This window comes from Melanerpes formicivorus, unplaced genomic scaffold (genome assembly GCF_026170545.1).
Source record: "Melanerpes formicivorus ecotype bairdi unplaced genomic scaffold, bMelFor1.0.p_v2 SCAF_4, whole genome shotgun sequence".
Lineage (NCBI taxonomy): Eukaryota > Metazoa > Chordata > Aves > Piciformes > Picidae > Melanerpes > Melanerpes formicivorus.
Window position 1 is genome coordinate 23,888,349 of NW_027142356.1, and position 13,305 is coordinate 23,901,653.

Here is a 13,305-nt window from a genome sequence, read left to right on the forward strand (position 1 = left end):
GTTGTGTTCTGCCTAGTGAAGTGGGAGAAGTACTTTTAAAAGATCTCTCTTGGAGAAAAACCTTGTCTCAGAATCTGCAGCACCAAATCAAAGAGATGTATAACGACTTAGCTTGAATGTCTTCCACATTTTTCTTGCAGTTTAAAACCATTCTTAAGAGGTTTTGTCTGTAAGATGTATGCTCCTCCACTTCAAGGGCTTGTATTCTCATATGAGCTGTTTAATACTCTAGCAAGTGGGATTATCTTTAATAAGAGCATCTTTCCTGCTTTGCCTAAGATCACAGTAACTCCTTTAGTAATACCCTCTGCTTAACCTGTATTATACACCACTGTAAAATTTAATGTCTTTTGGAGAGAGCAAGCAGGGGAAAGAAGGAGGAAAAGCACCTTTTGAGATTTGGAAGTCTTCCATGTGATAAATTCTGTATGTAACAGCAGCTTTACAAAACGTTGGAATTGGCATTTGGAGGAGTTCATGCTGTGTCGTGATCAAATGACATTTGTTGGACAGTGGGTGAAACTCCTGCTGCACTTAAACTGACTACTTCCTGTATTCTATTCACTTCCAATTTGAGTGGGAAGTCCATATATTCATTTGGTGGTGTTTGGTTGGTTTTTTACCAAACTTTCTGAAAATGAATAATGAAATTGTGCAATGACATTTATGGCTTTTGGGGGTGTTAAGTAATTAAGTGTCTATAAACTGTTACCGTGTGAAAGCTTTTGACAAACTGAACACAGGTTTAACAATGAAGCCCTGACCAGAGCATGTAAGAGAATATCAGCTGACAATATTGTTGCTTTTCTTGCATCGCTACTCTCATTAGTCATTCAGCCTTCTCACCCTGTTGACTTTTGTTCCTTAGGTTCAATGTCACAAAAAGAGATGGAACAGGATGAGCCTGTGGGCTCAGAGCACGGTGTGTAGGGGGTCTAGGACTGGTCGTCTTGGCAGTATTAGTAAGCATTTGGTGATGTCTCTGTGTGTTGTCATGTCTGATGGCATTTGAAAGCTTAATTTTCCAGCCACCAATTTACTACCTAAAGCATTTCCCCCTCATTTTCACTCTAAAGTGGCAGGTGTAATTTGGAAAAAGGCAAGAATAGAACTAGTTAAGTGGTGTTTTTCTAAATTGTCTGCTTGTCTCTTGATTTATGTAAGGCCATCATAGCTACATCCATCTCCTGGTTTTTGCCAAGCTTTAGTCTTTGACTTTTTCTGAGATGACTGGAGAAATGAAGAGCCTGTTGCTCACTCTGAATGCCTGCATTTTCTTTGGTTTGACTGACAAGTGCTTCACCCTTTAATTTCAGATGTTCTCTTGTTAATACCTTTTTATAATGGGATTACTTCTTCCTTTGTTTCTTAGACAATGGTTTCTGAGGTACTGCGTCTTCCCTGAAACTTCTAAGTTTATAGAAGCTAAAACGAGGCCAAAGTTTGTGCATTTGACTTGTGTGAAATAGCATGAGTTAATAAGGGACCCTGCCCATGAGTGTGCTTTGAAAGCTCTCAGGTGAATCATATGAAAACAAGCTTGTATGCTGGGCTTTTAAATACATCTCTTCTCCATAGTTACCCTGGGTTTGGATGTTTTCCATAGGAACATTCTATTTGATTGTCTTTTGGGATCTTTTATTACAGGCTTTTTCAGGGGAACTTTGTACCTTTAGACTTTGTAAGTTGAAGTTGCACTGGAAATACAAGACTTGAATTTAAAAAATAATCATAGAATCAATAAGGTTGGAAAAGACCTCAGAGATCATCAAGGCCAACCTGTCACCCAAGACCTCATGACTAACTAAACCATGGCACCAAGTGCCACGTCCAATCCCTTTTTGAACACCTCCAGGGACAGTGACTCCACCACCTCCCTGGGCAGCACATTCCAATGGCAAATAACTCTCTTAGTGAAGAACTTTCTCCTCACCTCAAGCCTAAACTTCCCCTAATGTAGCTTGAGACTGTGTCCTCTTGTTATGTTGGTGGTTGCCTGGGAGAAGAGACCAACCCCCACCTGTCTAGAACCTCCTTTCAGGTAATTGTAGAGAGCAATAAGGTCTCCCCTGAGCCTCCTCTTCTTCAGGCTAAACAACCCCAGCTCTCTCAGCCTCTCTGTATAGGGCTTGTGCTTGAGGCCTCTCACCAGCCTTGCTGTCCTTCTCTGGACACGTTCAAGAGTCTCAATGTCCTTCTTAAATTGAGGGGCCCAGAACTGGACACAGTACTCAAGGTGTGGCCTAACCAATGCAGAGTACAGGGTACAATGACCTCCCTGCTCCTGCTGGCCACACTATTCCTGATGCAGGCCAGGATGTCATTGGTCGTCTTGGCCACCTGGGCACACTGCTGGCTCATGTTTAGCCGGCCGTCAACCAGTACCCCCAGGTCCCTTTCTGTTTGGCTGCTCTCCAGCCACTCTGACCCCAGCCTGTAGCACTGCATGGAGTTGTTGTGACCACAGTGCGGCACCCGGACTTGTTGAATACCATCATGTTGGACTCTGCCCATCTGTCCAGCCTGTTAAGGTCCCTCTGCAGAGCTCTCCTATCCTCTAACAGATCAACACCTGCCCCCAATTTGGTGTCATCTGCAAACTTACTGATGATGGACTCAATCCCTTTATCCAGATCATCAGTAAAGATAGTGAACAGGATGGGGTCCAGCACTGATCCCTGGGGGACACCACTAGTGCCTGACTGCCAGCTGGATGTGGCACCATTCACCACCACTCTCTGGGCTCTGCCCTTCAGCCAGTCCTTAACCCAACGCAGAGTGCTGCTGTCTAAGCCACAGGCTGACAGCTTGGCCAGGAGCTTGCTGTGGGGGATGGTGTCAAAGGCCTTGCTGAAGTCCAGGTCGACTACATCCACAACCTTCCCCACATCCACCAGGTGGGTCACCTGATCACAGAAGGAGGTCAGGTTGGTCAGGCAGGACCTGCCCTTCCTAAATCCATGCTGGCTGGGCCTGATCCCTTGGCTGTCCTGCAGGTGCACTGTGATTGCCCTCAAGATGATCTGCGCCATAATCTTTCCTGGCTCTGAGGTCAGGCTGACAGGCCTCTAGTTTCCAGGTTCCTCCATCCATCCCCTCTTGTGGATGGGGATCACATTGGCCAGTTTCCAGTCATCTGGGACCTCACTGGTGAGCCAGGACTGGAGGAAAATGATGGAGAGCGGCTTGGCCAGCTCATCTGCCAGCTCTCTCAGCACCCTAGGATGGATCCCATCCGGTCCCATGGACTTGTGAGTATCCAAGTGGCTCAGCCAAGTCCCTAACTACTTCCTCATGGTTTTCAGGGGGATTTTACTGCTCCCTGACCCCATCTACCAGGTCAGGAGGCCAGTTATCCTGAAGTCCTCCTGCCCTACTGTTGGAAATGGAGTCAAAGAAGGTATTTAGTACCTCAGCCTTTTCCTCATCTTTAGTTACAGTGTTCCCCTCCAGGTCCAATAAGGAGTGGAGGTTCTTCTTGCCCCTCTTTTTAGCATTAGTATGTTTATAAAAATGCTTTTTATTGTCTTTCACAGCAGTGGCCAGCTGAAGTTCTAACTGGGCTTTTGCCTCTCTAATTTTTCTCCTACATGATCTAACAACATCCTTAAACATATCACGAGTTGCCTCCCCCCCTTTCCAAAGGCAACACACCCTCATTTTGTTCCCTTAATTCCTTCAGGAGCTGTTTGCCCATCCAGGCCAGTTGCCTCCCCCGGCATCTCATCTTTCAGCATGTGGGCACAGCCTGTTCCTGTGCCTTCAAGAGTTAGTGCTTGAAGTAAGTCCAACTGTCCTGGACCCCTGCTACCCAGGGTACTCTCTAAATTAGTTGCTTAAATAAGCTGAAATCTGCCCTCTGGAAGTCCAAAGTGAGGGTTCTGTTATTGCTCCTCCTTATTTCCCTGCATATTGAAAACCACTATCTCATGGTTGCTGCACCCTAGACAGCTTCCTACCATCACATCTCCCACTAGCCCTTCTCTATTTGAGAACAGTGGGTCAAGCAGGGCCTGACCTGCTAGGCTCACTTAATAGTTGCATCAAGCTGTCCTCCTTACACTTCTAAGAACCTTCTGGACTGCCTCCTCTCTGAGTTAAGTTCCCAGGAGATGTCTGGCAGGTTAAAGTCGCCCACAAGGACAAGGTCTGATGATCTTGAGACAGCCTCCAGTTGCTCAGAGAATATTTCATCAACTTCTTCATCCTGGTTGAGTGGTCTATAACAGACTCCAACCAGGATGTCAGTTTTGTTAGCCTTCCCTCTGATTTTAACCCACAGATGCTCAATCCTTTCATCCTCAACCTCAAGTTCTGTGGCATCAAGAGATTCCCTAATATACAGGGCCACCCCTCCTCCTCTTCTGCCTCACCTGTCTCTCCCAAAGAGCCTGTAAACACCCAGTGCAGTACTCTAATCATGTGAATCATCCCACCATGTTTCTGTAATGGCAACTACATCATAGTTTTGCTGGTGAACCAAGACTTCCAGTTCCTCTTGTTTGTTACCCATGCTGCGTGCATTGGTGTACATGCACTTCAGCTGGGCTGCTGATTTCTCATCTAACTCTAGTTTATGTCCCTCTCTCTCCTCTCCAGAGAGACTGGTTTCATCACCCACTCTCTTCAAACCTAGTTTAAAGCCCTCCCAATGAGCCCTGCCAACTCCAGTGCTAGAGTCCTCTTTCCCTTTCTAGATAAGAGTCACCCCATCAGGATCCAGCAGGTCAGGTGTGGTAAAAGTTGGCCCTTAATCGAAGAACCCAAAATTCTGCTGCTGGAATCATCCCTTGAGCCATTTATTGATGGCATGGGTTCTCCTGTTCCTTTCAGTGTACGTCTCTGCCACTGAGGAAACTGAGCAGAACACCACTTGAGCTCCTGCCCCATCAATCAGTTGTCTGAGGGTCTTGAATTCCTTTTTGATTGTCCTCGTGCCCTTCTTATTGATCTCATTGCTTCCAGCTTGGATTACCAGCAATGGGTAATAGTCAGAGGGCTGGGTTAGCTTTGGTAGTCTCCTGGTGAAGTCCCTTACCTGGGCCCCAGATAGGCAGCAGACTTCCCTGTGAGATGGCTCAGGACGACATATAGTACTCTCTGTTCCCCTCAGGAGAGAGTCACCAACAACAATTATCCTCCTCTTTTTCTTTATGGCACTAGTCCTGATGGTTGGTGGGGGTTGGTTTACTTTAGGCATCCCCTTAGAAGGTTCCTCTTCTGCCTTCTTGTCCACATTGCCCTCAACCTGCAGGGCCTCATACTTATTATGCAAGAGCACCAAGGGAAGCGAAGAGGGCCGGGATGGATTCCCCATACTTCTAACAGGAACCTGTATCCATCCCTCCCTCTTTCTGGGATTGCCTTGCCTCCCTCAGCTGGGGGGGTCTGTAAGGCCTGCTCCCACACATCTAACTCCCTTTTGCATTCCCTTATAGTCCTGAGTCTTGATACTTCATCCTTTAGCTTGGCCATGAGATTGAGAAGATAATTCACTTGGTCACACCTCACACAGGTGTTGTCTCCTTCACCTTCCATGCCAAGTGCCAGGCTCCAGCACTCTCTGCAGCTAGCAGCCTGGACACTTGCATGCTTGTGCACTGGCTCTGTCTGGGTACCTAACGTTTTTCTAGTAGCCTTTGGCTGAGTTGTTACCACAGCTGGATCTCTTCAGGTAGGTGAAATTAAGTTTAGGGGTTTTTATTGTTTGATATTAAAGATAGATATTCCACCTTACTACTGTATTTTGTCCCAGCTACCACAGAGGCTTCTGCACTCTGTCGGCTGACCCTGCATACGCCGCTTGCTGCAATCCAGCCAGAAGGCTCTCTTGCCAAATGGCAGTCACATGGCTTTGCTCTGCCTTGTTTAAATTTCCCCTCTGGCTGACCTCATTCTCTCTAGCAGGCATGCAAGAAGATGACCCTGCTGGTCCTCGTCATCTGCTGAGGTCCTCCCACCCCAAAAAGCCCCCAAAAGAAACCCAAATAGCGCGCCACTCAGCTCGAGCACGCCAGTCCCAGTGCTGGTCCCGAGCAGTTCTCTTGCCGTCTTGAATGACATCACATCAGTTTCTTCAGTTTAAACCAAATCATACATGCTTCATCTGTCACAAATGTCTTGTTTTTCGCAAGAGGTGACCCTGACACTACAGGAGTTTCAGTAATTATAACTGCTTTGTCAGATTGCATCATGTGATTGTTTGAAAGACTTTCTGCCACTTTGTTGATTCATCTTTATACAGATTTGCTGCTGGTGGTGGAAGCCATTCCCATAACTGTTTAGTTTTTCTCTGGAGTGATGGGGTAAAATCACAGTAACCTCTACTGTGCCTTTTGAGGACTGAACAGAAGAGCTAATTCACCAAAAACTGGGGAAGTGATTATTGCTGACATTTCCAAAAATACCTTTGTCAATAGCTCCATGTTCAGCAATAGCTTGAGGAAGTATGTGTGTAGTTCTGAAGGGAATCTGAGTTTTCAGGCACTGCCAAGTTCTTTTTCCTTGAGGGACCAAAAAATACATGCAAAGCAAACTCTCTTGCTGTTTCAGCACTAGTTTTAGTAGTTCAGTCTATTAAAACTAAAGACTAATAAAAGCCATTGATTTATTGTTTAGTTGAAAGCATCCTTTTATGACTCTTGTCTTGTTTAATGTTCTTTTGCCAATCAAATGAACAATATAAAGGTAGGAATTTGAGGGCTTTCTTCTTGCTGTTTATGTCCCAGGCCCCATAGCTTTGCTGTTGCACCCTTGTTTGCTGTTGTACCCACTTAAGCTGTCATTTTCAATTTGAAAACTTACAGGTGATGTTCCTTGACTGTTTTATAACAGTAGCAAACAAACAAATCAGTTTTCATGCTAGAAGTTGCAGTGATTTACAGTACCAGTGGCCTTGCTGACAGTTCAGTTAAGAGAATTGTGTCTTCTGGTAGCAGTTTTGTCTTGATAAATAAGTATCACTTTTAATAATACCAATTTTGATTTGCAGGCTTCCATTTCTGTAGTGTTATTTCTAACCTGAAGTGATCAGTATATAATGTACCAGAAAGCTTTGACTCATCTGCAGTGGTGGACTAAAATTGGATTGCTGAGTTGGTTGCAGGCTCCTTCCGGCAGCTGCTGTGGTTCAGCAGCTCGTGAAGCAGCTGCTCGGCTGCTCAACTGCTGTTTAGCCCTGTGTATTAGAGAAAACCCACTTTGGTAACTGCTCAGGGTGCTAACTTGTGATTTGTAGTGGTCCAGCATCTGTGCTGCAAGCAGCTGAGGGCTCTGTAGATTGGAGATAGGGGAATCCGCACAGCTATCCAAAAGCAACCAGGCTGTACTTGTCAGCTGGAGCCCTTGAGCCATGTGGCCATACAAGACTGAGATGTGAACTGCTACAATCTCTACTGGATGTGAGCATCCGTGATGTCTTCCACAGACTGTTCTTCCACCCTATTACTTGTATTTCAGGGAAGAATGCATCCCTGGGCAGAAGCAAAGATATTGTTAAGCTGTCATAAAAACTCTCAAACCACAGTAAGCCTCTGTAAAGGGGCTGTTTGTTTTGGCCCTGTCTGCTTAACTCTGTAGCATTAGTCAGCTTCTACAACTCTTGTCCTTCATGAGAGTGTTGAAGGACTCTGTGCTTCACTGAGTAAGTTCCTGCACAATGGTAGTCTGTAGCTTGGCTGTTGAGTTACAGCATTAGCCTTAACTGGATAAGCTGGTGTGGATGCTAGATGTGGCTTAGCGATCTCACCTTATGGACTGTGAGGGGAAAAGGTTAAATCTGTGCTCCAAATCTGCATGGCTGTAACTAGTTCACTGCTCTGACAAAAAGAAGGCTTAGTTCTTGAAATGAAGGTCCCATCCAGGGATTGAAACTTGAAGGTAAAAGGTGCCAGTTTAAGAAGTCTTCATGCATGAGTAGTTGTGTGTCACAGAGGGTGCTGACTGCAGAGAACAATTTCTTTCACTGTTTCAGCGGTGTTTTCCTTCAACAGAGTTACATGGTTACCTGGGGAAGAACTGACAGCTCCTTTGTTGCTGCGCTTGAGCTTTGTATTTGCCTTCTAGAAGGGAAATAATGTCTTTAATTATGGTTTTGATCCATAATCTGTGACTCAATACGATATATAAGCTGCCAGTCAGCGTCTCCATGATGGAATTTCACTTACTGAAGCATTTAGCTCAGAAGTTTCATAAACATAGTTCATATAGGTGGGATTCTTCTTACGTAATCTGACTGGTATCCATGATTACCAGAAGACACAATAACTCTTAATGTGACAGTCCTTTAAAATCTCTAGTGATGCTGCTTTTAGCCCTGAGATTTAGAAGAAATGCAATCCAATCTTTGAGATGCAGCCTAGTATGAAAATGAACCTTGTTCAAACTGTCCTTTCCGATCCTGAACTTTGTTACTGTCTTTTAAGGCAGTGGTCTCCAAAGTAGAGCATGCAGTTGGCATTCAAGAAGAAAATATATTGTGTACCATTAATAAATAAAAATTTTAAAGCAGTTTCTATTTCATCTTTATCTTAGCCTTTTAAATTTTCTAGTTCTGTGTATGTTTAAGTGCAGTGGTGCATGTGTATATGATTTATAAGGATACATATATTGGTGCATGCTCAATTTTTACTCTTGGGGATGTGCAATCAAAAAAGTTCAGTGACTGCTGCTCTGAGGCATTTGGGGCAATGAGAAGCATGTTTGGGCTTTTCAGGTTCATTGTGAACAGCAAACTAAAGGTGTCAGGGCCTGGCATGTTGATACAGGATTTTGAAGAGTATTAGTTTAATGATGCTGGCTTTATGGTGATACTATCTCTGGCCATAACAGCATCTGCATTCCTAGGCTGAAACCTTCCTGAGGTCTCAGTTCTCCCTATGTGTAAATTCTTAGTCTGTCAGTTTGTCAGTTGAAGGCAGTTGGACTCTTTCTAAAAGAGCAAGAATGTCGTTTGGGTTGAGGAAAGGCGGTTCTGCTTGAGCACTGACAGTGTCCTTCAGTGTTTGTTAAAATGAGAATCCTCTCCATGATGAAGACCTGTATCAGGAGACAATATGTAGGGAGCTTGCTTTAGATATGTACAGATTATACTAAAGTTTAAAAATCACAGTAAGTTGTTTTGTTTTTTTCTAAAAACATTGGCAAGCCTATTGTACAACTTCTTTATGTGATGGAGTATCAGCAGGTCAGACTAATGGTAATACAGCACTGCTCTCCTCTTTGAGTGTTTATCATATCTAGCATAGAACACTTATTTTGGTCACTTTATGGTGAAGTGAATGAAGAAGTAGGAGAGAGACACAAGTAATACCATTTGATACCCTGGACTAATAGTGGAGCATTTTAAATATAAAATTGTGCTGTTTTACCAAACAAATGAACTGAAATATGTTCTCTTCCAGGTTTTGGAAGGAAGGATGTTGTAGAGCACTTGCTACAGACAGGAGCTAACGTTCATGCTCGTGACGATGGTGGGCTGATACCCCTTCACAACGCCTGCTCCTTTGGTCATGCGGAAGTGGTTAGTCTGTTACTGTGCCAAGGAGCAGACCCAAATGCAAGAGACAATTGGAACTACACTCCTTTGCATGAAGCAGCTATCAAGGGGAAGATAGATGTGTGTATTGGTAAGTGTCCATCACCTCTTTTATTGAGACTTTACCTGATATGTTTTGTGCAATTGTGTAATTGTTAATGTTTGCTCTTACAAGCTAACTTCTTTTAAACTAGCAGGTAGGTTTAATGATAATAAGACTAACTTTTTCATGGTGTATAATATGAGCTTTGCTGAATTTGCATCTGAGAAACTAACTTGGAGAGGCTGGGGTAAAGTCTCCTCATTTGTTAACTTACAATATATTTAAAATCTAAATATGGAAGTTGAGTTTTGGCTGCTTTCAAGAGAATTAGCTTTAGTAGATAAAGTCTTTGTCTCTGGGGCTGCTCTGTGTGTCATTTTAGTTAGGAGGATGGTTAACCTTTCTGTGTCATATGGAGAAATATCTCGTTAGTCCTCTTGAAGCTTTCCAATAGTAGTTACAGGACAGCATCGTTTACAGTGGTTATATATCTTCAGTGACTGTGCTGTAGCCTAGAGCCAAAGCAATTTCAAATAAAATTGAACACTTCAATCATTTTAAATGTGTCTAGAACATATAAAGAGCTTTTCAGTTAGGATGTCTTTAACTTTTATGGATTTTCTCAGTGCATTTAGTATTACATTTTTTTTCTAAATGGGAACTTCTGTTTTTATTTTTCACACGTGAATCAGTTCCTTGAACTTTTATCAGTTCTGGTTCTTCCCACATTGAACTTGGATAAAATGGTCCTCTCAACATTGAGGCTTTTATCAAACATGGAAAGTAAAGCTTTTAGGAACCCCAGTTTAGATCATAACTGTAAGATTCATTCTGTATGTCATCCAGATAACAAGATGCAATTTTCAAAAATCCAGATAACATATATTTACAGAATCACAGAATGTTAGGGCTTTGGAAGGTTCCTATGGAAGTCATCAAGTCCAACTCCCTGTCAAAGCAGGATCACCTAGGGCAGGCTGCATAGGAATACAGCCAGGTGGGTTTTGAAAGTCTACAGAGGAGACTCCACAACCTCTCTGGGCAGCCTGTTCCAGCACTCCATCACCCTCACTGTGAAGAAGCGTCTCCTTGTGTTGAGGTGGAATCTCCTGTATTCTAGCTTGTACCCATTGTTCCTTGTCCTGTCACTGGGTAGCACCAAATTGAGAGTGGCACCTTCATTGTGACACACACCCCTCAGATATTTATAGACATTGATAAAGATGGCAGTCATGCCAGCTTCAAAATTGAAAGCGCTAGCTGGAGTGAAGTATTAAGGGGCTTTAAGTTCAGATTGCAACATTGGAGGCTTCCTGTTCCAGCTGCTGCTTCTGGGTTCCAGGGTCTTGTGTATTGTCTCTTTCCTGCAGGGATGGCAGTGGAATGGGTGGGAGTCAGGTAGTTTCTGGGTTTGGTTTTCCCCCCCCCTGTATTTCACACTGCTTCTTTTGTAAATAGGCTAAGCTAAGGTAATCATGCATTGTATTGTTATATTAATTAGATTATTAGCTAAAGTAATTATGCATTGTGATTATGATATCTCATGTCTTATCTCTTTATCTCAACCCCAAGTTTTGTGTGTTACTTTTTCCCTTCACTCTTGTGTTGGGGGAGCAGGGAATTTAGGCCTTGCACTAAACCATTACAGTTCCTTTTCTTTAAAATGTTGTTCTTGATGGCCTCTATTGGAAGCCTTTGAGGACTTTAGAGAGAAAATAGTGAATGGTAATTTGTATTTGCACTCTGCATATCTTTCATCATTTTATAGACCTCCTATCTTTTCTTATATCAAATGTCTCTTTTCCAAGCTGAAAAGCTTGGAATATTCTGGTATTTCTGTCTTTTTTTATTTATTTAGGAGTGAGAGGTTGATATGGGGGATACAGATACCAAAACTGAGTGTAGTAACTTTATAGGGTAACTTAATATGTAAAACATTACTGGAAAACTTGCTGTAGGGCATTTATGGGAAGTAAGGTCTTCAAAAGTATGGCTGTTAACTGCTAGCAAATTGAGAGGGGAAGAGGAAGTCATACATTATCTGGAACAGAGTAATGGAACAGATATTGCTCTTGCAGACACTGAACCTGCATTCAGATGTCCAATACCTGTTTACAGTGGTTTTCTAAATATCATGCAGAAATACTTAATCTTATGGGACTATGCTTCTGATTACTGTGGCAGTGTCTACTTTTAGTGTCTCTGAAGAGCCATGTGGCCTTAATGCCGTTCCTATGTGGTTTATAAACAATCTCTAGCTATGTGTAGTTGTTGAGGCATAAATGAGTGGGGCCCGGATGTTTTCTGAATCTAATGGAAGACATTGATTAAAGTATTCCTGTAGGTTATAAAGGTCTTGCTTGTAAAAATGTGCAGGCAATTAAAGATCTGTGAACAATGTAAGGTATCTCTTTATAGTGAATTGATTATTCCACAATGTAAAGCAAATGTACGAGATGAGCTATGGATGGTTAAAGCCTCCTGAAAATGCTGAGTGCTTGCTTCTTGTCATGTGTGGTCTTCACTTTAGTCTTCCATGCTGCTAAGACTCATGGTGAATATAGACTCCCGTATTCCAGTAATTCATTGTTGTTTGGGGTTTGGTTTTTTTTTGGTTTGTGGTTGGGATTTGTTTGGTTGGGTTTTTTTTTGTTTGGTTTTGTTGGTTGTGTTGTGTTTTTCCACATAAAGCAACACACTTTTTGGACAAAGCTATTCCTTTCCAGGAAAGGCTGAAGTGTCTGAAGTGAATCCTGCTGCTTATATTGCTGTGTGTAGCCTTCCATGTTTTGTTGTCTTGTCCATGCAAGCAGTCCCATGTTACTCCTTGGTTAGATGTCACGCTCTTGACCTGGATATGGTATTGGATACTGAATGTGTTTCACAAAGGTGCCAAGTGGAACTGGCTTCAATTTGTTTTTATTTTTGTGATTGGGGTAATGCAAGGATAGTGCAGGACATAAGTGTGACCCAGGGGAGGAACCCACTCAGACTGATCTAATATGCACTCTTTTCTAGCATGAGACTCAAGGTAGTGATGATATCTTACCTGACAGATGGTGAGATTTTTGCAGCATGGAATATTTGCTTGTCAAGGACCTAATGCTAAATCAGGTAAGACTTGCACTGCTCAGTATCACCAGGGTATGATGGTGAGCAGTTCTGGGACTGGAGAACAAATGGATGTAGCTCTGTCCTTTATGAAAGGAAAGTAATGTGACTATTTCACTTGCTCTAAGGTAGTGGCTGGGGAAACTTTCCAAGACTGATATATGTAGTACAGCTACCAAGTCAGTTGTTAGTAAGGCTTTATCTGCTTGAACTTGATATATTCTGACCTTCCTGGTGTACACTTCAGAAAGACAGTTTTTGAGAATACTCATGTCTTCTGATTAATCTCTAGGTTTTGTACAATTTCATGGACTGATCAGCTTAGTATTCCTAAGATTTCATGTTCTATTTGTGGTTTGTTTTTTTTTAACACTTGGTAACTAATATTAGCTGTGGACTAATGTTAAATTCACAAAATTGGCACGAGGTCCAAATTTTATGCAAAAGTTATTTGGCATCTTGGGGCTTCTTTAATCGTAAGAATTTCAGATCTACATTGCATCAAAATGTTACAGTGTGATTAATACAGCATCCCCAAGTCACACAGGCACTGAAGTTCACCTTTGCACTAGTCTGTGCTCTTGGACTGTGACAGTTTTGTTTGTTGGTTTGATTT

At 42.8% G+C, this 13,305-nt stretch overlaps 1 protein-coding gene across 2 annotated transcripts in view; it reads left to right on the forward strand.

Annotated features, from left to right (window-relative positions):
- Positions 1-13,305, forward strand: part of TNKS (tankyrase) — a 123,000-nt gene that overhangs the window by 4,430 nt on the left and 105,265 nt on the right. Inside the window, exons 1-2 of one of the 2 annotated variants that reach the window (XM_068137317.1) lie at positions 886-962; positions 9,402-9,626. In XM_068137317.1, coding sequence (XP_067993418.1) covers positions 899-962; positions 9,402-9,626 — 289 coding nt within the window. In that variant the 5' untranslated portion in view covers positions 886-898. Of the gene's footprint in view, positions 1-885; positions 963-9,401; positions 9,627-13,305 lie in introns of those variants that run through there. The other variant, XM_068137316.1, reaches the window with a different exon arrangement.